Genomic DNA, 27,076 nt, shown 5'->3' with positions numbered 1-27,076 from the left:
CCGAAATTTTAACTTCTTAACCTGTGGAGGTTAAGTTTATTTGTGAGATCATCAAAACGATTGAATCTGCATGTATGATTAAATAAACTCAATTGCTTTCAGGACAGTTAGTTTTTCACAAAGTGGCGGCGTCATGGCCTAATAAATTTGGTAAAAGAAAATCAGACCTATTCAAATTACCCCCGGGTGATTTTTTTTTTCTGCCATATCTGTGTTTGTTTAATCAGCTAATTCAATTTATACAAAAAATGTTAATTGTAGCTTTATTTGGGATATAACATATGTCAACCTAATCATCATTTCCCTTAAATATAAAGAGTAATCTTAATTGTTACATCAAGCATTTCCCCCACAACATTTACATGTAGAAGTTTGTTTTCTGCGGTAGACAGCCATGTTTGGTGTCCACTATAAATATCACACCTGGTTAATTCAGTCTGGGGATGTTTGACCCTCTCATTCATTAGCCAAAAAAAAAATCCCAACCCTTGATTTTTGTTTTGGAATGTTACAGGAAACAAACAAATTTTTTAAGGCCTAACTGGAATTAAAAAAAATTCTCAAGTTTTTGATTTTTGAGCTCTACTGGTCAGAGACCAGAAGAGCTTATGCCATAGTAAGGTGTCCGTCGTCCGTCCGTCTGTCTGTCTGTCTGTAAACAATTTTTCAAAATGCTACTCCTCCTACAGTTTTGGTCTGATTTCAATATAACTTGGCACATAAGTAGACTACACTAAGATACATAATTCTGTGTATTGGTTTTTGATTTCAATGAACAGTGTTGCCATGGTTACTAAAAATAGAGATTTCTGGGAAATACTTTCAAAACGCTACTCCTCCTTCAGTTTTGGTCTGATATCAATATAACTTGGCACACAAGTAGACTACACTAAGATACATAATTCTGTATATCGGTTTTTGATTTCAATGAATGGTGTTTGTATGGTTACTAAAAATAGAAATTTCTGTGAAAAACCTTCAAAGCGCTACTCCTCCTACAGTTTTGATCTGATTTCAATATAACTTGGCAAATAAGTAGACTTTGATAAGATACCTAATTCTATGTGTATCGGTTTTTGATTTTTATGAATGGTGCGGCCATGGTTACTAAAAATAAAATTTCTGTGAAATACTTTCAAAACCCTACTCCTCCTACAGTTTTGGTCGATTCAGTATAACATGGCACACAAGTAGACTACACTAAGATACATAATTCTGTATATTGGTTCTTGATTTCAATGAACGGTGTTGCCATGGTTACTAAAAATAGAATTTCTGTGAAATACATTCAAAACGCTACTCCTCCTACAGTTTTGCTCCGATTTCAATATAACTTGATACACATGTAGACTACACAAAGATACATAATTCTATTTATTGGTTTTTGATTTCAATGAACAATGTTTCCATGGTTACTAAAAATAGAATTTCTGTGAAAAAAATTTCAAAATGCTACTCCTCCTACACTTTTTGTCTGATTTCAGTATAACTTGTCATACAAGTAGACTACACTGACATACATTATTGTCTTTATTGTGTTTTTTGATTTTGTTGAATGATGTTGCCATGGTTACTTAAATCGAAATTTCTGTAAAATTGCTTGAAAAGGCTACTCCTCCTACAGTTTTAGTCTGATTGCAATAAATCTTGCCACAAAAAGAGACAAAACCAAGGATCATTATTCTATTTATTGCTGTCGCAAAGTTTCAAGTCCAAGTGCTACTTTTATCTTCCTTTATAAGTACAACCAGTAGAGCTACAGACTTGTCAGAGACTTCTGGTTTAAGTATCTCAATATGTATGCTAATGGACCAGTGAATATTTGTGTGGACCAGTGAATTTCACTAAATCACTGGTCCACTTGACCAGTGAATATTTTTTTTATTTCAAAAACTCTGTGGTACCCCAATAAAGGCTAATAATTTTACATGGAATAAAAATTCTTATTGAAGAAACAGAGATTGAATAAGTTGAGATAATTTATTTAAATGCCAGCTGAGTTTTTAGCTCACCAGAGCTGAAGGCTCATGTGAGCTTTTCTGATTGAAGAGTGTCTTTCATCTGTCTGTTGTGTGTGTCTTCTGTAAACTTTTCACGTTTTCAACTTCTTCTCATGAATCAATGGGCCAAATTCGACCAAATTCGCCACAAAACATCCTTGGATTAAGGGGATTCAAATTGTTTACAGGAAGTACCAGGCCCTCTTTCAAGGGGAGGTAATTAAGAAAAGTGAAAATTTAATGGCATCTTCTGCTTAGTAACCACTGGGCCAGAAAAGATGAAACTTACGTGAAAGCTTCATTACATGGTGTAGATTCAAATTTGTTCAAATCATGACCCCTGGAGCCAGTATGGGGCCAGATCATCTATCATGGGCAATCAAAGTTTTACATAGGAATATATATAGGAAAAATCTTTAAAAATATTCTGAGAAACAGCAAAGCTATGATTAGTCATATTCATTTGGAAGCATCCTCAGGTAGTATAGATTCAAGTTTGTTTTAATCATGATCCCCAGGACTAGGTGGGTCCGCAATGGGCGTTCAAAGTTTTACATTGGTATATATAGGAAAAATCTTTAAAAACCTTCTGATGAAGAACAGGAAAGCCATGATCAGTCATATTAATATGGAAGCATTCACAGGTATTGTATATTTAAGTTTGTTCAAATCATGACCCCCTGGGAGTAGGGTAGGGCCACAATATGTAATCGGAGTTTCACATAAGAATATGTAGGAAAAATCTTTTAAAATCCTTAAGAACAACAAAGTCATGGATATTCAAATTTATATGGAAGCATTCTCAGGTAATGCAGATTCAAGTTTGTTCAAATCAAGGCTCCTGGGGCTAGGATGGGGCCATATCAGGTGATCAATGTTTACACAGGAATACATAGGCACAATCTTTAAAAATTTTCTTCTTCAGAACAGCAAAGCCATGAATAATTATATAAATATGGAAGGATGCTCAGATATTTTAGATTTAAGCTTGTTCAAATGATGACCCCTTGGAGTAGGGTGGGACCACAATAGAAGATAAAACTTTTACATAAGAATATATAAGAGAATATCAATAAAAAAATCTTCTAAAGCCATGACCAGTCATATAAATATAGAAGCATCTTCAGTTAGTGTATATTCAAGTTTGTTCAGGTCATGAGCACCTCCCCTGCCCCCTCCTGGGGAATAGTGGGCCACTTATATATGAAAACTTTTTACTGATTTCTGCTTAGCTGCAATAATGTAGCCCTCTTAATTTTTTTTTAATCTAGTATTTTCAGGAGAGGGCTACAACTCCTTAGGATCTCCGTAATGGTGCAAATATATTTTTTAGATACGGGCGACTGCAAGCAAAATAAATTGTTTTTGCATTCAACTTACTTCCAATAAGATGGAATTTTTATTCACTATCAACATCATAGCCCTTTTTACACGAAAACCAAGTAAAATAAATCTGCGTGTTTTCCAGTCATTCTTCTCAGCAGCCATGTCAGTTCTTGCATGATGTACTGAGACTTGCGCTTGAAATTTAGAATCACTTGATAATGTAAATGTTAGTGTTGATAAATGTTTGTGTTGTATGATATCACTAAACATCGATAAATAAAAGCATTCCATATGATATTTTTATCATAAAGAGTGATATTTATGCTTATAAAAAGGGAAATCCATACAGATCCGCTCCACAAGATCCCAAAATCTCATTGGTTGTCCCTAAATAAAATTGATCAAGGCGGATAAACATGGCGGATAAATTCAAGTTGTGTTGTTGACATACACGAAAAATTCCCGATATACGGATTGTTCTGTATATTTTTGTATCAATTCATGTCCTGCATAACTACATTTTATGAGTTCAGGTAAGATATGTTAATAAAATACCCACTTACTGATAATTTGAGCCAAAATCTGTGTGGTAGTGAATCACTCCCACACTTGCACCATTACGGAGATCCTAAGGAGTTGTAGCCCTCCCCCCCCCCCCCCCCCCAAAAAAAAAAAAAAAAAAAAAAACGGAGAGGGCTACATTATTGCAGCTAATTTCTGTGGTCCATGGGCCTCTTGTTCTTGAAAGGGCAACATGGTACAGTACTTCCTTTATAATTTACTTACAGGACAATATGAGTTATTCATGAAAGGACAGTATCAAACAGCAGTAGAGGAAATGTCTCAGGATCAAGATGCCCTAACCAAAGTTATTGATGATATTGAAGGAGAAGATGGCCCAATGAATGGTGAGCTTTGTAATAATTTAAAGTTTTTACCTTAAAAAAAGTTACTTCATAGTACTATTTATGATTAAAAAGAACCATGTTTTATTCAGAATATAGTCAAGGACCAGTGAGTTAACATTAACTAGAACAAGTATCTTTGGTATTTGTTCAGATTTTGTTGTTGTACATGCATTACCGTAATGTCATATATATAGTGCACATTTTTCTACAAGAGTTTAAAGTGGAGATGCACTCTGGGACATAAAAAAAATACACAAAGTCCCCAATGAATACTTGTATTTGAAGGATTCCCCAATAGGGCCTCATAGAGTTATGCCCCTTGGATTTTGAAAAATTCCAATTATGGGGGGGGGGGGGGCATAAGTGTTTCACAAAAATCTCTTGTTTGACCTTGACCTCACTTTTCTTAAATTTGCATCTAAATCAGTTTGAAAAAAAAAAATATTCAATATATTTTTACGTAAGCTTATGCACTGATACATAATTTGGTGAGAATTCATCAACTGTGTCCAATTTTTTTTGCAGAGCCTTTTTAACAATGTTTGACTTTACTATTTATTGTGTATAAAACTCAGTTTTAAAGAAACTGTTCAAGATATTTTCATCAAACTTTGTACATTAATACAAATTTTGATGTTGCATTACTAATGAACTGGGTGGGGCATTCATGTCCTATGGACATTTTTCTAGTTTTGCGCATGCAAAATGCCAGACGTCACAATACCAGTATCAGCTTTCAGGGCTGATGTGGATCTGCAAGGTTGATATATATGTCACAACCCCTTGTAGATTAAAGATTAAAAGTTTTAAATGAAAAAGTTTACCAATGGTTTTTCTAGTTTTTGAAAGTTAAAAGATTTTACAGATGATACCTGATTATAATGCTCCAAAACCAATTATTCCATTTCTTAAAACTTCTGCGATAACTTCACTGCAGAACTTGCTCTACTTTTGCAAATGCAATACTGATTTTTTGCCAAACATGCCAAAGAATCTCTGGATAGAGAATATAAATATCTGTCATCATCTTCTCAACCCCACCTACCTCATGATAATTCCTCATTTCAGCCAAAGAAATGAAAGAAACTGTGTGTCTTTGGATCCTTTACAGGGTTGTATTATACCATTAAGAGCCCTTAGCCTCTTTTTATAAGTACAAACCACTAGGGCTACAGCCTCGTGAGAGACTTTTTTGTTTTTGTTTTAAAGTGTTACAGTTTTATTTTATTGGCTACAGCCATTCTGGTCGAGCAATTGTGGCTCCTGGGGGACCTCATGATTGATTTTTCTCTATGCTACGACATTTTTTTACGTAGCTAAAAGGTGGGCAGTGCATACTTGTTCACATATACACACTATAGATGTGACACTACGGTATATTGACATTTTTATTGGACATATCATATAATGGGCATAATAATCCAATTTTCAATTTCTTTGAGAGCATTTTTAGATCGTAAAAAATAATTTTGCATAAAATTGCAACAAATTATATACCGTATAGATTACATGGATAACTTTAATAAACTAAGGGAAGAATGGCAAAAATGACTATGCAAACTAAAAACAACAGTGTTTTGGAATATTTCTGCAAAAAACTTTGACATGCAGAAAAACCATTATACGGTATATAGCACATTTTGATTTCTATCAACACTTCATATGTGTTGAGAAAAAAGTGTGGTTTCTGATGTTGGTCTTGATTAAACACAATTCATTTGATAAAAAATAATATCTTATTGACTTTGAAAGATTTATTCTCAAAGTTCAGTGTTCAACCTGAGAATTTGAAATGGAATAAAATAAGAAAAGATGAATAAAATAACACTAAAAATTGTCATCTAATTTGATGATTTGAAAACTTTAAAGTTATGGCTGAAATCTCCATAAATAGCAGAAGTATAACCAAAGGCATGGTTTCTTCATGTGGATTTGTTATTGCTTTTGAAAAAAATGCTAGATATAATTTTGCCTTATTTTAATTAGTAAGTATACAGACATTTCATCTTCACATTGATATCAGTGTAATACTCAAGGAGAGCATGCTTATTTTTTGTGCTTAAATGTGAATTAATGCTGCAGACGATGACCAGTCCAGCTCTGACTCACGAGCAGAAGAAACTCAGTCTGCTTCACCAAAAAAAGGTGAAGTCACCTTAAAGCTCAGTTGAAGTTGTCCAAGGGTAGAGGTCAAGAACAGCTAGCTTGTGAAAGGTCAAGGACAACTATCCTGTTCAAAAGCAGTCAGTCAGAAAAATTTCAATGTGAATTGTGCAAGTTATACAAGAATAAATATGAATTGCTTTATGAATGTTTTCCCATCCAAGGGAACAAATCAAACATCTGATCCTATTCATGCAGAGTAAAACATGGTTTATAGGAAAAATTAGCATTTTTGTTTTGTGAAAGTAATTTCAATTCATATAAGGCAACAAGCCAGGCTAGCTGTTCTTTAAATGTCTCAAACCCCAGTGTTGTATGATATGAATGAATGTGAATGTATATGTAGAGTATATACTCTTGAAGCTAACTGTTCATCCTGCAGTTATTATTTTGTTGAAATAGAGGAAACGAATAATCACATATATTTATTTTCAGTCTCCAAAAGTTGATTTATCCAAACCTCTTCAATTTGGTTGATAGAACTTGTTCTGCAGAGAATGGTTATTTTCTGAATTTAAATTCTTTTTTTCAGATTTAAAGACAGCTTTCGATGAAAGGTGCATTTTTATGTACTTTTGTAAAGGGACAGTGGGGTAATTTTTAGCTTGTCTGATTTACAGAACCAAAGGCCACACCCACTTGCAAGGGGGTCTAATTATGAAATACTGAAAATTTGGTATCACCTTTTAAAAAAACCTTCTCAAGAGAACCACTAAGGCAGTATTTAAACTGATGACCTTGGTCTTTGACCTTTCGACCTCGAAATTCAATAGGAGTCCTTTTTTTATGTCACATTGATTAGATATAAATATTTCATTGCAAAATCTTAAAGAGAACTAGAGTTCTCACCAGGAAACCATTTTATATGAGATATAGATTTTTCACCTTTTTCTTTTGAGTTAAAAAATCAAATTAAGAGGTCTTCTTCAAGTCATTTGGAATTATGATATAAAATTTCACAGAAAAAGCTGTGAAAATGTTTACTTTTGATCAGTTCAAATAAGTGAACAACTATGAATTTTATGTTAATTTTACATGTTACATGATAGCACTTGTCTAAAATGGAAAAGAAGAAAAAAAAATTAACTAATAAAAAAAAATCATCCACAATGAATTATAGTTTTCTTTATGATAATCTCTTACCATTTATACTAGGTGAATCACATGGACCTGCTACAGTTTTATCTTATAATGACTAAAAGACAATCTCAGGCCATGAGGAAGCAATTTCAGTTTGGGGGCAGGGGGGCTAAGAAAAAAAATTCTTTACAGGCAAAAAAGAAGTCATTATTATTATTAAGGGGACACAACTGTTAACTGTAAAGTAGCGGTGTTTTCTATTGCATAGTATATATATATATATATTGGTAAAATTATTGGGGGGGGGGGGCCACCTCCCAGCCTTCCCTCCAATTCCTTCATGCTTTACAGTTTTAAATTTCTTGCCTTTTCAAACACTGTTTTGATTTTTTTAAAATAAGGATTTGTGTATGAAAATTTATGAATTCAATTTATTCTTATTTTCCAAAGCATCGAAAAAAATTATACTATCATGTTTGCTAAACATTCATTAATTAATTAATTCTTGTATATTTTTACCATAAAGAGAAAATGCCATCAAACTTTTATGGATTTAAGGTCAGACAACACATTCCTTAAATATATGTTTTGTATACATTAGTATTATATAAAAAATTATTCATAATTGTCATTCTCTTGTGATTTCTAAATTGTTTTCAATATGTTTTGAAAAATAAGTACACCAAAAATTGTGACAGTGACAATTCAAAAGATTATCTGTAAGTATAAAAGAAATATCACCCTCTGGTACTTGCCAAAATGCCTGGTAAAGTACCTTAATTTTTGGTGAGGAAACTTAAGTAGCAGCAGCTATACTTCAATGACAAAATCTTGGGAAAAATTATATATTTTCGAGGAATGTGTCATCTGACCTTAGTCTAATGTTTACAAATAATAGTACATGTACTACCAATTGGTGATGCAAGTCTCGGTGAATGAATAGATAAGAATGACATGGATTTATTTTAACAAAAGAAATTAATGAATTTAAAAAGTAACTTCATGTTCGTAATATTTTGTTTTTTTACATTATTGTCTCTAAATTGACATGTTATTACCAATTGTGTACCCTAACCAGTTTTGCATTCATTGTGTTTTGCATTTATGGTGAAGACCATTTATCCTATCATATTGTGTGTTAATCCAATGGTATCATGCCTGTATCTGTTGTATTCTATCCTATAGTGTTTCATGTCAAAAATGATATAGAGGGTATTGTAGATAGTAGATATAATCTGTGGTCTTAGCTGCATATATAATTTCCTTATTTAGCTAATACTAGAAATTAATTGCATGCAGAATGCTTCCCTTCAAAAGTACAGTCAGTTCTCGAATTATCGCCATTCGATTCATCGCCATTCTCGCAATAACGCCATGATTTTTCAAGAACGTTTTTCCTGCCATATAAAATTCTCTTTATAACGCCAAATTTGCATAACGCCATCCGCCACCCTATTTTCACAACAAACGTCCATTTCAAAGTGTCAATTATCTCGATATACTGCCACAGGTCCATGTGGTCAGTGAAGCGGCTAATTGGTTGTCACTATCTAGATCACCGTTGTAAAGCCAGACAAGCTACATGTAATTAAAGAATTAATTAAACAATAATTTTTCTCTTCAGCTGTTATTATGATTTTGTTTTCTGTTTAATAAAAATTATTAATTCATGGCTTGGCCACGAAAGCGGTTGTTAAACTTGAGTTCAGTGACAACGATATTAGTTCGACTTCAAACAGTGCAATATATATTTGCTTGAAAAATAGTGATACAGTATTAATTGCGAAAGTTTTAGTGATGTCGATGCCATAAACAATTAATGTACATGTATTTACATACTATCGGCAGTAGATCACGACGATCCACATAGCATTTTTTTTAATATCAGATGTTCAGATCCTGTACATGTGTACATCATTTTATTGCATAAATAATGTGTATTTTGTTTTAAAACAAAATTATTGTATGTTAAAAAAAAGTATCTGCAGCATTTTCAAATCTTGAAATGTGTTTTTATATAATATTAAGAATATAAACGTTAAATGTTTTATTTCCAAGAACAGTAACTCTATTTCTTGTTCCCCCAAAGATGGAAAATTCAATTCATTGCCAAATTTGTTATACCGCCATGATTTCTAAATTACAAAAGGCAGCGGTTTATCGAGAATTAACTGTAAATGCATGTCTTTAACAAGCATTGTATGAATGCCCAAGTTAGTCACATATTGAAATTTATTGTATATTGTATCTTAACTATCTTTTTTTACCTCTGAAATTTAGGAAACAAGCTGCATGAATATGATAATGATTTTAGAGTCATAGCAACATGCTAAAATTTTTGTCTCAATCCAGTGGGGCTGATTTGGTCATAGCCAGAGAAACTCATGATACTTAAATGACCAGCTAGGCACATAAGCCTCTTGTTCACTTGCTCAATCAGACAAGTACGTTGATGTTCACTTTTCCAAAAGGAGATTTTACTGAGCAATCAGAGAACCATTGATGTTGGTCAATGTAACATCCTGATAAATGCAGAATCAAATTTATTAAAGCATGGCCTCAGTGCTTAGGTAGCCCTTTGTGACTTCACTTCTACAGTGCCACCCAATATTGAATCAGGTACTGATAGAACTAGTTTCTTTGCCTGAAAATTATTTCAATAAGATCATTGTGGTGAATGATAATTTTTAGTTCATCTGAGCTGAAAGCTCAAAGAGCTTATGCTCTGGCCTGGTGTGCAGTGTGAATTAATTTTTGGAAGTGGGCCAAATCTCAAAAATCCCCTTGCCAACTTTTATCAAATGTGTCACAGAGTATCCTCTGGCCAAGGGGTTTCCATTTATACTAATAAAAGGGATGTAATTCTTAAACAGGGGAAGATATTTGGGGAAATATTGAAAAAAAAAAAAAATAATGGATGCTAAAAAAAATCTTCTCATGGACCATAATCACACCCACCACCACCACAACCTAAATTTAAAAAAAAAAACTAGTAAGAGCCCATAATTTCTCATTTCCATTTCAATCACATCCATATGTCGTTCTATGCCAGCAGATTGTACTTTTTCTTTATACATTTAAAGATTGGCAATGTATGGTATTATAAAAACACACAAGGTAATAAGTTCATCATTCTGGTGAGCTTGAGATAAAAGATACCACAGAGCATCTGTTTCATATTTGGATATTTTACTTGAAAAAGACATTAATGGTAATCTAAAAGACGTTAATGGTAATCTAACAACCAAGCTTTATGATAAACGTGATGACTTTAACTTTCCTTACTTATGCAGCAATATACTTTCATCACCTGCATACGGGGTTTATATCTCTTAGTTGATTCAATACGCAAGAGCATGCTCTATGTATGTACAATTTCTAAAACGAGGTAAATTATTGACAAACAAGTTGATGAAACAAGAATATCAGCAGTCTCATTTAAAGTCATCATTTCGTAAGTTCTATGGTCAATACAATGACCTTGCCAGCAAATACAATTTATCATTGAGTCAAATGCTGACTGACGTTTTTCATACTAATTGTTAGGCCATTGTTTACACACTGAATTGTCGACGGATTTTTCCGTTATTTCCTGATCATGACAAGGAGCACACGGCGGGTGTGACTGGTCGGCAGGGGATGCTCACTCCTCCATGGCACCTGATCCCACCTCTGATGTTTTGGAGGTCCATGTTTGCTCTGCTCCTATTTTGTATTGTTTAATGGACTTTTGAGCTTGAATACTGTTCGTTATCTCCATATATTTCATGTTAAACTTTTGGACATTTTTTGCTTCTTCTCATAAACCACTAAACCAATTTCAACCAATAGAGCATCCTTGAGCAAAGGGGGACAAAATTTGTAAATTTCATGGTCTCTGCCCCCTGGGGCCTTAGGGGTGGGACCAAAACTATAAACATTATGCAATTTTCAAAAATGTTCTTTACTCCTGGACGTCAAGCAGTCAAACTGTTGGCAAGATTATGACAAGCAATGAGTCCTTTCCAATTATATGAAATTCAAGGCCCTAGGGTCAGAGATTCTGGAGTTAGGGTGGAGCTCTATCGACCATATAGTGAAAATGTATAAATTCTTTGTAAAGTTTCTCTACACCTGTATATTTAGCAGACAAACTAAGTGCATGGTGATAATGAGCAAGGATGCTTTTTCAAAATTGGGAATATCATGGCCCCTGGGTCTGAGGGGTTTAGGTGTTAGGTCAGGGCTCTGTTTAATATACAGTCAAACCTCATTATCTCAAACCCAATGGGACCAAGAAAAAATTTGGAGATATTCGAGGATTCGAGATATCCGGGGTAAAATACTTAAAGAATAAGGGATTAGGACTTCCAAATCACTTTGACATATCCATAGTATTCAAGATATCAGTGTTTGAGATACCGGAGTTCAACTGTATTTAGTTAAAATGTATTGTTTCTTTGAAAATCTTCTTCTCTGCTCCTAGGTATTAACAGACAAAGTAAGTGCATTGTTATGATAAGCAAGGCTTCATCTTCTAAAATTTTGAATTTCTTGGCCCCCGGGGTCAGGCCTAGGGGTTCTGGTGTTAGGGCAGGGCTCTATTGAATATATAGTTAAAATAGATTATTTCTTCAAAAATATTCTTTTCTGCTCCTGGGTATTAAGCAAACAATCTAATTGCATGGTTTTGATAAGCAAGGATGCCTTTTCCAAAATTGTTAATTTCAAGTCTTCTTGGTGAGGGATTCTGGTGTTAGGGTGGGTTATATTAATTATATAGCGAAAATGCATTATTTAAAAATCTTACTTTAGCAGATAAAGTATGTATATGGTAAAGATAAGCATGGGTGCCTCTTTGAAAATTGTGAATTTCATGACCTCTGGGTCAGGAGTCTGCTGTTAGTATGGGACTCTATAGATCATGTAGTGAAAATACATAAATTCTTTTAAAAGTTTCTTCTCTGCCCCTGGGTTTTTAGCAGACAAACTAATTGCATTGTTATGATGAGCAAATCTTCCAAAATTATGAAATTCATAGCCCATGGGTCAGAGATTCTGGTGTTAGGGATGGGCTTTATTATTTATATAGTGAAGATGCATTAATTCTTTGAAAATCTTCTATACTCCTGGGTATTTAGATTGATTCTTTGAAAATCTGCTTTGCCCCCGGGTATTTAGCAGACAAACTAATGGCATGATTATAATGAGCAAGGGTGCTTCTTTCAAAATTGTGAATTTCACAATCTTGGGTCGGACAATGGTGTTAGGACAGGGCTTTATTGATTATATAGTTAAAATGCATTAATTTTTTGAAAATCTTCTATGCTCCTGGGCATCTAAGAGGCAAACAGAATACAGTTTGTAATGAGCAAGAGTTTTTTTTAGTAGATTTGTGATATTCTGGACCACTGGATCAAGTGTTCTGGTGCTGGGCAAAGCTCTGTTGGTATTGTAGGGAAATTTGTACTCTACTGAGAAAAGTTATTTCTGTGTGCTACTCAGCTATGATAATTAATCACTGTAAATAATGTAATTGATCAGTTAATTGATTAAAAGAATTTCACAAGAATTTTTAATGTCTTACAAAAAGTACTTTCATAGTTTTTTTAAATGGTCAGGTAGACTTGTAAATAGCAGATAAATAATGTGAGACCAAAATACCTTATCTTTATATATAAATGTTCTTCAAAGATCAAGAGAGGCCAGTGTGAGAAGAAATGGAATGGGCTTCTTATAAGTGATCAAGCGCTATTGTTTCATTTTGTCTACATGGTGATAGTTACAAATGGAAGTGTATTAGCACCAGCAAGTACAAGCAAGTAAATAATCTACTTTATGATTTGATATGGAGTACTAGACTAACTATTTTGTTGACCCCTGATTATCCTATTTCTCTTGCTTTTGGGCAAAATATCTTCATCTATCAGTTTATTATACCCCCGCTCCGAAGGAGAGGGGGGTATACGGTTTAACCCTTGTGTGTGTTTGTCTGTCTGTCTGTCCGTTACAAATTTTTCGTTGCAGTTTTCTCAGCAACTACTCATTAGCACACAATTTGTATAGGCATGCCATATGGTGGGATTCATTTTTGTATATTCCGTGGTCAACTTCCTGTTTATCCGTGCATCTGTCCATTCCATACATAACAGATTTTCGTGGCAGTTTTCTCAGCAACTACTCATCGCAGATGCTTGAAATTTTAGCACACTCTTTGTTTAGGCATGCCATATGGTTTGATTCATTTCTGTACGAATCCATGGTCAACTTCCTGTTTATCTGTGCATCTGTCTGTACTATACATAACAAATTTTCATTGCAGTTTTCTCAGCAACTACTCATCTCAGATGCTTGAAATTTTAACACACTCTTTGTTTTGGCATGCCATATGGTGGGATACATTTTTGGATGAACCCGATGTTAACTTCCATGTGTCTGTCCCTTCCATGTGTAACAGATTTTCGTGGCAATTTTCTCAGCTACTACTCATTGCAGATGCATGAAATTTATTCATACTCTTTGTTGAGGCATGCCATATGATGGGATTCGTTTTTGTATGAAAATGATGTCAACTTCCTGTTCATCCCTGTGTCTGTCTGTAACTGAACCTTTGTATATTCACATCAGAGTGTATATCCACATCAGAGTGGGGGTATTACTAGTAAGCATTGGCTCACAGACTTCTTGTTTTGTTATATTTTATACTTCTTTGAATCCTTTACAGTGTTATATTATACTCAGGTGTCTGTTGAGGCCTTTGGGCCACTTGTTCTCTTTTCCTGTTACATTTGGTACTATGCCATGCCCTGGAGGTGAGAGGGAAGAGCCTGGGTTGGTGTCTCTGGGGGCAAAGACCTTGAAGGATGGAGAAATGTGGCAGTCAAGCAGGTTCAATCCCTGGTGGCCAGATAGCACAGTTAGTAGAGCATCTGACTATTGATTCAGGGTGCCTGAGGTTGAATCCTGGTCTGGTCCATCACATTTTTCTCCTTTCCTGTTATACTTAGTATCTTGGATACTAGGATTCTTAGAAATAACGAACTTTTTAGGTCACTAAACCTAGAAAGTTCATGCAACTTTGGGGCACTTGAAAGTGTCAGCCCAAAAGTAGGTTACAATTTGAAATTTTATCATTATTCAGTTAAATAGTATAGTCTGGATACTAAAGGGCCGAAAAGGATTATCAAACCCTGTGAGTTGATGCCTTTGGGTCCCATGATATGTTGACTTAAAGGTAGGTCACAGTGATAATGTTATTCAGTTTATCAGAGGAGTGGTTCTGGGCCCTTGGGCCTCTTGGGCATTTTTTTGTTTGTTTTGTTTTGCTTTTTGAGAAAACTGAGAATTCAAAGAATTTTGTGAAAAGTCTTAGTTGACAGAGTTGCCAGTTGGAATAAAAACCGTCTTCAAGAAGAGACATTCAAAAAACCAGGAACCTGCATATAACCTATTAATAAAAGAGCCATTTGTTACTGGTGCTTGTCTTTAAAGTCTTGAGTGATTTAAAATTTTGGTCAAAGCCTTTAAAGAAACTGTATTTTCAGAAATTGACCCCCCAACAGTAAGCACAAACACTGATGCTCATCCAGAGTTGCATCTTGGGAAGGGTGAAGATATGGATATCAGCATTGATGGGGAGGATTGTCTAGCTAAAAAAACATTCAGGCAGTTCTCTGGCAAAAAAGTGAGTAACTCAAAATTTTAAAACTGTTTCTGAAAGAGTTCATCAAATTAACCAGAAATAATGTAACTGATTCTTAATTATTGACTCCTCAATAAAAGTTTTGTTTCGCATTGCTTATTTACTGTTTTACAATTATGTACCTTATCTCGTGTGTGATGCATAAAATGTGAGTAAATTCTAAAGCTAAGTCATCTAAATTTTTAATTTCAAGTATGACATAATATACCAGTTGGTGAATTTTCTCTGTATCAGCTATAATGACTGTATTTTGATTGAAGGGAAGCCTGACAGCAGATGAAGAGGCAGCCTTGATGTCAGCATACCATTATGAGAGAGCCACCACTAATATTCACCCTTACTTATCGTCCATGGTTAACTATGCTCAGCCAGTCAAATTTCAGGGCTTTAAAGTAGCAGAAGGTAGGCTTTACAGACATGGCAGTTCAAACTGAGGATCAATGAATTGTAATTTTAGCATTCTGAGGGCTTGACTTAATTTTCTTAAAAAGGCCTTAAATACTAATGATCTTTTTTTTTGGACTTGAAGAATATTATTGTATCAGTATTATATAATGGCATACATACTTAGTTTATCAAGTTCATTTTCAACATAGTGTGCTTGTCACATTTCCCAAGGAAAAATGTTCAAAGACAATTAAGTATTAGTAAACAGATATCCACTGTTGCTTAAAAAAATACTTGTAAATTGGGGTCTAATATATTGCTAAAATTATTTTTACCATAAAAGTAGAAGACTTTAGTGTTCAATGTTTAGAACTTCCTTAAAAACATTTGAGATATATTTTTAGCTCAGCTGAACTGAAGACTTAAGGGAGCTTTTCTAGTCGAAGTTCGCCATTTGTTTATCCGTTAACTTTTTTTTAGCTCACCTGAGCTAAAAGCTCAAGTGAGCTTTACTGATCACCTATTGTCAGTCTGTCTGTCCATCCGTCCGTCTGTAAACTTTCACATTTTCAACTTCTTCTCAAGAACCACTGAGTAAAGGGTTAATTAATAAAACAAAGGGCCAAGCCCCCTTCCAGGGTAAGATAATCAAGAAAAAGCAAAACTAGGGAGAGGTCATTAAAAAATCTTCTTCCCATGTACAACTGTGCCAGAAAAGCCAAATTTTGTGGAAGCTCCATGAGGTAGTGTAGATTCTGAATTGTTCAAATCATGGCCCTTGGGGTTAGGGTTGGTCCACAAAAGGAAATTGAAGTTTTCCTTTGAAATATTTAGGAAAAATCTTTAAAATCTTGTTCGCAAGAAGCACTGGTCCAAAAAAAGGTGAAACTTAAGTGGAAGCTTCCTGATTAAGTCTAATTCTGAATTGTTTACATCATTGCAGAAGGGGAGGGGTATAGGGAATCAAAGTTTAAAGGAAAAACCCTTTAAAAATCTTCTCAAGAAACACTGATTCAGAAGAGCAGAAACATGTTGAAGCTTTCTGAGGTAGTGTAGATTCTAAATTGTTCAAATCATGTCCCGAAGGGGTAGGGTGGGGCCACAATGGGAGATTGAAGCTTCACTGAAATAAAAAGGAAAAATCTTTTAAAAATTTTCTTTTCAAGAAACCACTGGGCCATAAAAGCTGAAACTTATATGGAAGCTTCGTAAGGTGGAGTAGGTGTTCTAAATTGTTCAGATCATGGTTCCCGGGGGTAGGGGATCACAATAGGGGATTCAAATTTTACATTGAAATATATAGGAAAAATCTTTAAAAACCAAGAATGGATGGGCCAGAAAAACTGAAACTGATCATTGATGTGAAAGCTTCCTGAGATGGTATAAATTGTAAATTGTTCAAATCATGCCCCATGGGAGTAAGGGTAGGCCACATAAGGGAATCAAAGTTTTACATTGAAATATATAGGAAATATCTACTTCTCAGGAACCACTGGACCAGAAAAGATGAAATTAAGGTGAAAGCTTTCTGAGGTAGTATAGTGTTGATGTAAATTGTTCAGATCATGGACAAGGGGGTAAATTGGGCAACAATAGGGATTATTTATGAAAAATTTTTTAACCTCCTCAAGAACTGCAAAGCCGTGATGAATCACATTAATGTGGAAGCATCCTCTGGTAGTGTAGATTAATTTTTCCAAAATCACGGCAACTGTATATAGGGTGGGGCCACAAAAGGCGATCCAAATTTTACATAGGAATACATGTACATTGGAAATAAAATCTGATGAATAACAGTCTGGCCAAAGTTACTCAAGTGAGTGTTGTGGCCCATGGGTCTCTTATTAATGTTTTGATGTGTTAATAAGAAATGTTTTTCTTTGAAATCTTCCTCTTTATTTTTCAGAGCAAAATATTCATTATCACATGTCATCCTTCAATGAAAATGTAGGATTACAATACCTCAAATCTCAGGCCATTGAGCTTGTCAAGTATCCTTATTTCACAAATTCAGAGGTGGATGAAGTATTTTACAGAAGCATGTGTATATCATGATTATATACATTAAATCATATTTGAATGTAAAAATGCAAAATTCACAAGTCCCCCCCCCCCCCCCAAAAAAGGATTGAATCGGGAAATTTACTCAATGCATGTACATTGGTGGTTCATTTATCCAGATGCTTTGGATTCCAGTCAGAATCATCCAGATAGGTGAAGCGTCTAGACACCTGACTTGCATTAATTTTAACTATACATGTATATGGCCTTTCATACCAATGTCAATAAAGAAGATAGCTGCATTGTGCATAATATTAAATGTTGATATAAAATTATGGACTTAAGTGTAGGTCAATATGCGGTTATAAGGACCCATGTCAAGTGATATTGACCGAAGACACATAAAGTGTTGGCAACCAAGCTTGTGAGGTCACTATCATTTTCTGTGTCTGAGGTCAGTATCACTTGACATGGGTCCTTATAACCAACTGCATATCGACCTACACTGAAGTCCATAATTTTTATGTTATATAATCAGTCAAAGTGAATAATCTTACACAATCTTAACCTAACAGACTTGGCTGTCATTTGTCACAATGGTAAAAAACATGCTTCTTATATTGTGATGTCATGGTCTTTGGTGCAACTGAATGGTGAGTTGTGTGATATCATATTCCACAGATGCGCTTACGCATTAATATCATAAAAGGACGAATATCATGTGATATCCATTCAGCCAATGAAAATTACAAAAATAATCTCTTTATGTAATATTGTACATTATCATTTTACATAACATTTAAATTAAGTAAACTACATTTGATGTAACATTGATGTAACATTGTTTATCTGCTATTTATAAAGTTTATTCCCTTTTTGCTAATTTCTAATGATTGAACTGACTGGTATAGAGCTTCATGATCTACCCAATCTGTCCATAGAGTCATAATTTGAACAATTAACCATGCCAAATATGACATAAACTACACTAGCATATGCTTATCATGCCAAGCGAGATCACATTTATTTAGTGATGGTGTAAAATTTAATCAAGTTATTGATTGAATGTGATTACAGTAAAACTCGTCTAGTACGAACAAGGATATAGTGAACTTATGGATATAGCGAAGTTTTTTAGCAAACCGTGGCGAAATCTTTAACAATTCCTTGTAAAATTTTACGGATATAACGAACTTGGATATAGCAAATTTTACAGTTACAGAGAACTGATTTTGTGTCCCCTAGAAGTTAAAAATAACGAAATTTTCATCTTTCATAGCAAATTTTCAAAGATCTAAATTTTCAAAATATTGAATCGACATTAATTTTGTGAGTATTTATATTTGAAACTCAATACATCAGAAAACAATTACAATTATCAAGCCAAAAAATACTTATTTGTATATTAAGTCAGGTCTATTAATAACAATATGTAAAACTAATGTTACAGTTGTACTCTAACTGTAAATATTTTGCCAAAAACAATAATTTAGTGATATAAAATATTATTTCCCTTAAGCAGGGGTCGAAATTAACGGGAAATACTCGCTAGATGCGAATTGAAAACAGAAATTGTGGGTTAAAGGCGACCTGTGGTCGCTAACTTTTGCGAGTTTAAAAAAAAGGTAAAATTACCCTTGCATGTATAACTGAAAATCACTACAGGTATTTTCATTCATATTTTATTCTTTTTTTGCTATTAAATTCCTAAACAATAAAAAATTTCCAGGCAGCATGCTCCTATAGTTCGTAAATCTCCATAATCTTATCCATTTTGCAGTACTAGTTGACTAATTTACTTCCAAAAACAATTGTTTTTTACTAATCCGAATTTCCTCCATTCCTGTGTTTATGGTAAATACATGTAGATATCCCATTAAATTATTTACGGTCACTCAATCAACTACAGGAAAAGTGTTATGTGATTTAAAAAAAAATATTTTTTCACTGTATTTAATGATTCAAGATGAAAAAAAATCTCAATTTAGATGAGCTAGTGCAATGACCAGAAAAAAAGGAAGATAATTAATTTAAATTCATTCTTCTTTTAATTTTCAATCATAATTATTGATTTAAATACGATTTAATTTTTCTATTGAGAATTAAACTTAAATTTTAAAAAGAATGACCCTCAATTTTTCAACAATTAACTAACTTTTCTTTCAATGTTGGTTACAAGTTACTTTTTCCCTCTACATTTCGGCCAGTAACTTTTTACTTGGGGGCTAGTGATTTTATTGCTGCCAGTAGTGGGCTAGTGCTTGAACTTTTTCGCTGAAATATGGCTGAAATATTGCCAACTCGGCATTAACCTATAATAATCAATCTTGAATTTTTTAATTGCACACCCCTGTATCCGTGCATATTTTGAAGCTTAAGCTAATTTCTTCTTGTGCAAAACGTCTTGTATAAAACGACTTAAATGCACGTACTCACAAGATGTAAATTAGTTTTCTATGAAATTATTGATATAATTCCTATGTTAATTACTATGACAAGAAATGCTAGTGAACATTTAATATTGCTAGTAAAAAAAAAATTCCACTAGGTAAAATTTGCTAGTGGTCAAAAAAGTTAATTTCAATCCCTGTCTTAAGTGTTATATATAGTGCAATTTCAATTCACAAATGTCAGAAAAGTGAGAGTCTCTGTGTACATATATACATATACATGTATTGAAATTGAACTACCTTAGGTTTAATTATGGACTTAATTATCACAGAAGCCAGGTGATCATCTTTTAAAAGCAGGCAGCCAGGCCAATATTTTTTACAACAATTAAAACCCACCTCAGGAAAGTTGACCAGAGTCAACAGACCAATGAAAAATTACTGTAAAAGTACTGGCTGATACTTTTTCTCAGAACCATTGGGGTTCCCATATTTAAAAAGAAAATCAACCATTCTAAAGCTTAAGTTTATTAAAAAATGCCTTCAAAGTTATAAAAATTATATCAATTTTAAAGCAAAATTGTTCCATTTTGTTAGTTGCCCACGTGGCACAGTGGTTAGAGTGTTTACTCTAGAATCATGGTATAAAGAGTTGATCCTTACATCACAGGATCAAATCCTACTGCGGGATGTGGAGATTGGTTCTTTGGATGAAAAACAGAGGTCCCTTGTCACAGTAGGTGCTGGCATGAAAAAGATCCCTCATTGCTCAATGGCCCTGAGTGCCGAGTATAGTCTAAATTTGTAGCCCTCCACCAGCAAGTGGTGGTGTCTTGATCCATATAAGTGAAAAATTTTTGAGAGGAACATTAAACAATAAACAAACAAAAACCTAGTGGTTACTGTGAAATCACTAATTTTCGTGGAGGTTTAATTTTCGTTGTTTTCGAGGTATGAAGAGACCCACGAATTCATGTCCACCACCAAATGTAAAATGTCATATACATAACTACTCAACAATTCTTCATCCACGAAATCTAATCCCCACGAACCCATAGATTTTCCTCAACCCACAAAAATTTGACCCCACGAAAATATATGATTTTACAGTATCTAACTTACTGTCGCTCTTTTGTGGTGGAGTCAAGGAAGCTCTAAATCACACAAGATTTCCAGGCATAACATTGTTTGCAGTAGTGACAATTGATTCGAACAATCATTATGCCAAAATTACAATGTATTGCTGAGGGTTGAACTCCAAATAGTATGTTGTCTAATTGGGAATGTTTAGAGTATTTAATCAGCTTCGGAAAGTAACAATTTTTAGAAAGAAATGGTTGATTTTAATTAGAAGAGTTGGCTTAAGTGAAAAGTACAGTCAAACCTTGTTATCTTGAACTCAGTGGGACCGAGAAAAAACTTCAAGATATTCGAGGATTCAAGATATCCAGGGTAAAATACTTAATAAAAGGGGGTTGGGACTTCCAGATTACTTTGACATATCCATGGTATTCAAGCTATCAGTGTTCAAGATACCCAAATTCAACTGTAGTTAATTAGAAGGGACTTAAGTGAAAAGTATCATCAAAAATATAACACATGAGGACTAGCTCTTCTCAAGTTTATTAGTGTGGTTCAGTGAATGTTCAGCAAGATATTTCACCAGGACTTCTTTGCATTGTATTTAACAGCTCAAAACCCTCATCCAACGGACGTTTCCTACCTTCACTGTAAAAGAGTTTGTTAAAGTAATTGCAATATCAAGTATTGTTTAAAGTACATGTATAACTGAAACTCAGAATTATCTGCCCCTGTTTATTTTGCTAGATTGTCAACGTACAGAATGCATTTTAACATTAGACTGGATCTATAGGACATTACGATATTTTAATGATAGAACATAGTATCTAAGGTCAGGTCATCTCATGGGTCAGGTGGAGGTGCTTTGATTCTGCTTGAGGAATGTTGTGATAATTGTCTAAGAGGTCTTTACCAAATTTCATTATTTCCTCCAAGCCAATTAAATTGGAGTTTTATCAACAGAGATATGATAATGAATTTTAAAAGAAATGGCACAAAGTTGTATTGCATGATTCTTTATGCAAAAACATTTAGGAATGTGATGTTGTACACATGTAACTAATATCAGATTAGACACTTTGTACCACATTTCTATCCAAAGCATTAGCTGTATTGCTTATTAGTTCAAAATAAGCAACTGCATGGCAAAAGTAATTAAAGTGTATCTTGATACAGAAATTCTAGGATTTTAAAAAAATATATTTCTTTGGACAAAAAATCCTTAATCTTGTTCAGCTACAATAAACGCCAAATGAGTCGAATCTATCCAAGGGGAGGTCGAGTAGATTCCAGTAATTACATGCCACAGGTAATATGGATTCTTGAACTTTATTTGAAGGTTAAGTTTTCATGCTATTTAGACTAAGGAATTTCTGTTATATAATCATAATTATATTGAATCTTACATCTTAGGTAAATTATATTAGCAGTATTGTTCAATGAGAAATACGGTTCTTTATTTTTTATTCTGATTTAAGTTATTCTGGAATGCTGGATGTCAGATGGTAGCACTTAACTTCCAAACTTCAGATCTAGCCATGCAACTTAATCAGGGAAAGTTTGAGTACAATGGAAACTGTGGGTGAGTGTCGGAAATTTAAAGACTGTGTTTCAGTGTCATTTCATTTATAGGTGGATTAATTTATTTATCTGTCATTCTGTCCATCAATAAGTCTAATGTTTTTAGCTCGATCATCAGAGCTGAAAGCTCAAGTGAGCTTTTCTGATCATATTTTGTCCCTGTATAAACTTATCACATTTTAAACTCCTTAAGAATTACTGGTCTAATTTCAACCTAACTTGCCACAAAAAATCCTAGGGTAAAGGGGATTCCAGTTTGTTCAAATGAAGGATCATGTCCTCTTTCAAGGGGGATCAAAAAAGAATTGGAGAAAATTTAATGGTTTTAAATAAAAATTCCTCTCTAGAATCACTGGGCCAGAAGAGATGAAACTCATATGTAAGCTTCATTACATAGTGTAGATTCAAGTTTGTTCAAATCATGACCTCGGGGGTAGGATGGGGCTGCAATAGGCAATCGAATTTCTCGAAGAAATACAGAGGAAAAAATCAGTAAACCCTTGGGAGTAGGATGGGGATTTTATAGGTGATAAAAGTTTTACATTATGAATATATTTGGAACAAATTTCTTCTCAATAACAGAGTAGCCATATTAAATTATATTTATATAGAAGCAACCACAGGGGTAGAGTGTGGCCACAATAGACTGTCAAAGTTTTACATAGAAATATATAGGCATATTAAGTTATATTTATATAGAAGCAACCCCCAGGGGTAGAGTGTGGCCACAATAGACTGTCAAAGTTTTACATAGAAATATATAGGAAAAAAATCTTCAAAAATCTTTTTTCAAAAACAGCAAAGCTATGGTTTGTTATATTAATTTGATTTGAATCATCCTCAGGTAGTGTAGATTCAATTTTGCTCAAATTATGACCCCCAGGGATAGGGTCAAGCAACAATGGGGGATCAAAGTTTTACATCGGAATTTATATGAAAAAATCTTCAAAATCTTTTTCTCAAGAACCTGAAAGCCATGTTTAGTCATGTTTATATAGAAGCATCTTCAGGTATTATTCAAATCATGACCCCCTGGGGGTAAAGTGGGCCACAATAGGCAATCAAAGTTTTCGAAGGAATATAGAGGAAAAAAATTTAAAGAACAGCTCATGACAAGTAATATTAATTTGGAAGTATCCTCAGGTAGTGTAGATTCAAGTTTGTTCAAATCATGATCCCCAGGGGCAGGGTGGGCCACCTTGGGCAATCAATTTTTAGCTCACCTGAGCCGAAGGCTCAAGTGAGCTTTTCTGATCACTTTTTGTGCTGCGTCCGTCTGTCTGTCTGTAAACTTTTAACATTTTCGACTTCTTCTCAAGAACCACTGGGCCAATTTCAACCAAACTTGCCACAAAGTATTCTTGGGTGAAGGGGATTCAAAATTTTTCAAATGAATGGCCATGCTCTTTCAAGGGGAGATAATATAGAATTAGTGAAAAATTATTAGCATCTTTTAAAAATCTTCTTCTCAAGAACCACAGGGCCAGGAAAGATGAAACTCATGTGGAAGCATCCTCAGGTAGTGTAGATTCTAATTTGTTCAAATCATGACCCCCTGGGGTAGGGCGGGGCCACAATGGAGGATCAAGGTTTTACATAGAAATATATAGGAAAAATCTTTAAAAATCTTCTTCTCAAGAACAGCAAAGCCCTGATTGGTCATATTTATATTAAAGCATCCTCAGGTAGTGTAGATTCAAATTTGTTCAAATCTTGACCCCCGGGGGTAGGGCGGGGCCACAATGGAGGATCAAAGTTTTACATAGATATATAATGGAAAAATTTATTTTAAGAATCTTCTTCTCAGGAACAGCAAAGCCCTGATTGGTCATATTTATGTGGAAGCATCCTCAGGTAGTGTAGATTCTATTTTGTTCAAATCATGACCCCCGGGGTAGGGTGGGGCCACAATGGAGGATCAAAGTCTGAAATAGAAATATATAGGAAAATATCTTCTTCTGAAGAACTGCAAAGCCATGATAAGTCATTTTGATATGGAAGCATCCTCAGGTAGTGTAGATTCAAGGTAAAATGATGAACCCCGGGGAAAGGATAAGGCCACAATGGGGTATCCAAAATTTTACATAGGAACATATAGGAAAATATCTTCTTAAGAACAGAAAATCATGTTTAGTCATTTTGATATGGAAGCATCCTCAGGTAGTGTAGATTCAATTTTGTGCAAATGATGACCACCAGGGGTAGGGTGGGGCCACAATGGGGGATCGAAAGTTTTACATAAAAACATATAGAAAAAAATTTCTTCTCAAGAACAGAAAAGCTATGTTTAGTTATATTGATATGGAAGGATCCTCAGGTAGTGTAGATTCAAGTTTATTCAAATGATGACCCCTGGGATAGGGAGGAGCCACAATGGGGGATCAAATTTTTACAAAGGAATATATGGGAAATTTTTTTTAAAAATCTTCTCAAGTACAACAAAGTCATTTGTTATATTAACATGGAAGCATCATCAGGTAGTTTAAAATTCAAGCCCCTCCTCCCCCTCCAATAATCTTTTCAACTGAACTGATTTGTACTGATTTGTGCTTTTGCCTAGCCAATGTGCTCAGGTGAGCGATGTGGCCCATGGGCCTTTTTTCAAATGATGACCCCCCCCCCCCCCCCCCCCAGGACTAGGGCAGGGCCACAAGAGAAGATAAAACTTTTACAAAGGAATATATAGGAGAGAAAAATCTGATGATCAAGTGGCAGCACCATATTGACTCAGATGAGCATTGTGGTCCATGGACCTCTTGTTGGCTCTTCTGAGCCAAAGGCCCAAGGAGCTAATGCTGTGGCCATTTGTGAGGTGTGTGTAACTTTTAGGAATATGGGCCATATCTCAATAACCCCTTGGCCAATTTTTTTTTTTACAAATTTGTCACAGAGTATTGTTGGCTCGAAGGTTTTAATTTATACTAAAAATAGGGTTGTGGCCCTCAAGCAGGGGGAGACAATTTTCACCTCTGTTTTATTTTGCCCCTTTCACCTTACTCGCAGGTGGGCGAACTTAAAACAGGGGGAATTCAAAGAACACAGTATAATTTCTTAAACAGAACTGTGACTGGGTGAATATAAAATGGGGCAAAATTGCTTGCAAGTTTGATAGGGCCAAAATAACACGGGGTGAAAATAACCATGTATACAGTATTTTGGACACTGTGAAGCCTAGGAACATTCATCCTTGTCAGTTGATGCATCTTGGATTATCAAAGTATGTCAACTAAAAAGCAGGTCACAATAACCTACTTTTGAAATTTTATGGCTTTGTCTAAGTAAGTCGAGGCTTAGAATCATGTTGCGTCCTGGGTTCTTGGAGTGTTTCAACCAAAATGTAGGTCACTATGACCTATTTTGAAATTTCACAATTTTATTTCAATATTGAGGATAAAAAGAGGCTTAAAATAATTAAATTTTGTTATAGTACCCCCAATTCAGTGCTAACAATATTTTAAGTTCCTGACAATTTTTCATTCTAGGTATGTTTTGTAGTACTGAGATTCTATGTAAGGATTTTTATTTCTACAGATATTTACTGAAGCCAGATTTCATGAGGAGACCTGACAGAAACTTTGATCCATTCCTGGAAAGCACAGTGGATGGTATCATTCCAGCACAGTGTTCAGTACAGGTAACAGCTCAAAATCATCACAATTAGGGTCATCTGAGCTGAATGCTCAAAAGAGCTTTTTAGCTCTTCTGAGCCAAAGGCTCAAAGAGCTAATGCTATGGCCATTTGTGCGGTGTGCGTAAACTTTTTAGAATATGGGCCATAACTCAAGAACCCCTTGGCCAATTATTGTCAAATTTGTCACAGGGTATCCTTGGCCCAAGGGCTCCCTTTTATACTAAAACTGGGGTTGTGACCCTTTAACAAGGGGAGATAATTAGGAAAATAGAAACAAAAGTACTGGTTGCTAAAAAATCTTCTTCTCAAGAACCACTGGGCAGATTATCACCAAACTTACACAAAAGGATGAGGATATGTTGTAGATTAAAATTTGCACGGGGATTTACCCTGGGGCAAAGGGTGTGGTCTCAAGGTCACTTCAAAGTTGACCAAAAATGACATTTTATTAAAATGTTGATATTTTGCTTACTATAAGGACTAGGATCATCAAATCTTGTCAGTTGGTGCATCTAAGGACCTCATATCATGTTGACTTAAAAGTAGGTCACGGTGACTTACATTTTAAATTTTGCGGCCATTCTTTTTCAAAATGATTTAGAGGCATATTTTGAACAATTTAAGGCCTATGATCATCAAACTTTGTCAGTTGATGCATCTTGGGTCCTCAAAGTACGTCAACTAAAAAGTAGGTCACCTTGACCTACTTTATGAATTTTATGGCTAATCTTTTTTAAAACAATTAAGGTCATTAATTTGAATACGGGGAGGCTTAGAATCATTAAATCTTGTAAGATGATGCATCTTGGGGCCATAAAACATATTTATTAAAAAGTAGGTCACAGTGA

General features: G+C 34.5%; 1 protein-coding gene across 1 annotated transcript in view; it reads left to right on the top strand.

Annotated features, from left to right (window-relative positions):
* The window catches only part of LOC133173466 (1-phosphatidylinositol 4,5-bisphosphate phosphodiesterase beta-4-like), a 154,042-nt gene that overhangs the window by 87,071 nt on the left and 39,895 nt on the right, over positions 1-27,076 (top strand). The window contains exons 17-23 of the mRNA XM_061308455.1: positions 4,115-4,234; positions 15,001-15,140; positions 15,419-15,560; positions 17,452-17,536; positions 22,253-22,325; positions 22,495-22,598; positions 26,129-26,231. Coding sequence (XP_061164439.1) covers positions 4,115-4,234; positions 15,001-15,140; positions 15,419-15,560; positions 17,452-17,536; positions 22,253-22,325; positions 22,495-22,598; positions 26,129-26,231 — 767 coding nt within the window. The remainder of the gene's footprint in view (positions 1-4,114; positions 4,235-15,000; positions 15,141-15,418; positions 15,561-17,451; positions 17,537-22,252; positions 22,326-22,494; positions 22,599-26,128; positions 26,232-27,076) is intronic.

This window comes from Saccostrea echinata, unplaced genomic scaffold (genome assembly GCF_033153115.1).
Source record: "Saccostrea echinata isolate AGI-Se365-2 ecotype Australia unplaced genomic scaffold, CSIRO_AGI_Sech_v1 ptg000002l, whole genome shotgun sequence".
Lineage (NCBI taxonomy): Eukaryota > Metazoa > Mollusca > Bivalvia > Ostreida > Ostreidae > Saccostrea > Saccostrea echinata.
The sequence above is the reverse complement of the archived record's forward strand: the minus strand, read 5'-3'. Positions and strand labels throughout refer to the sequence as shown.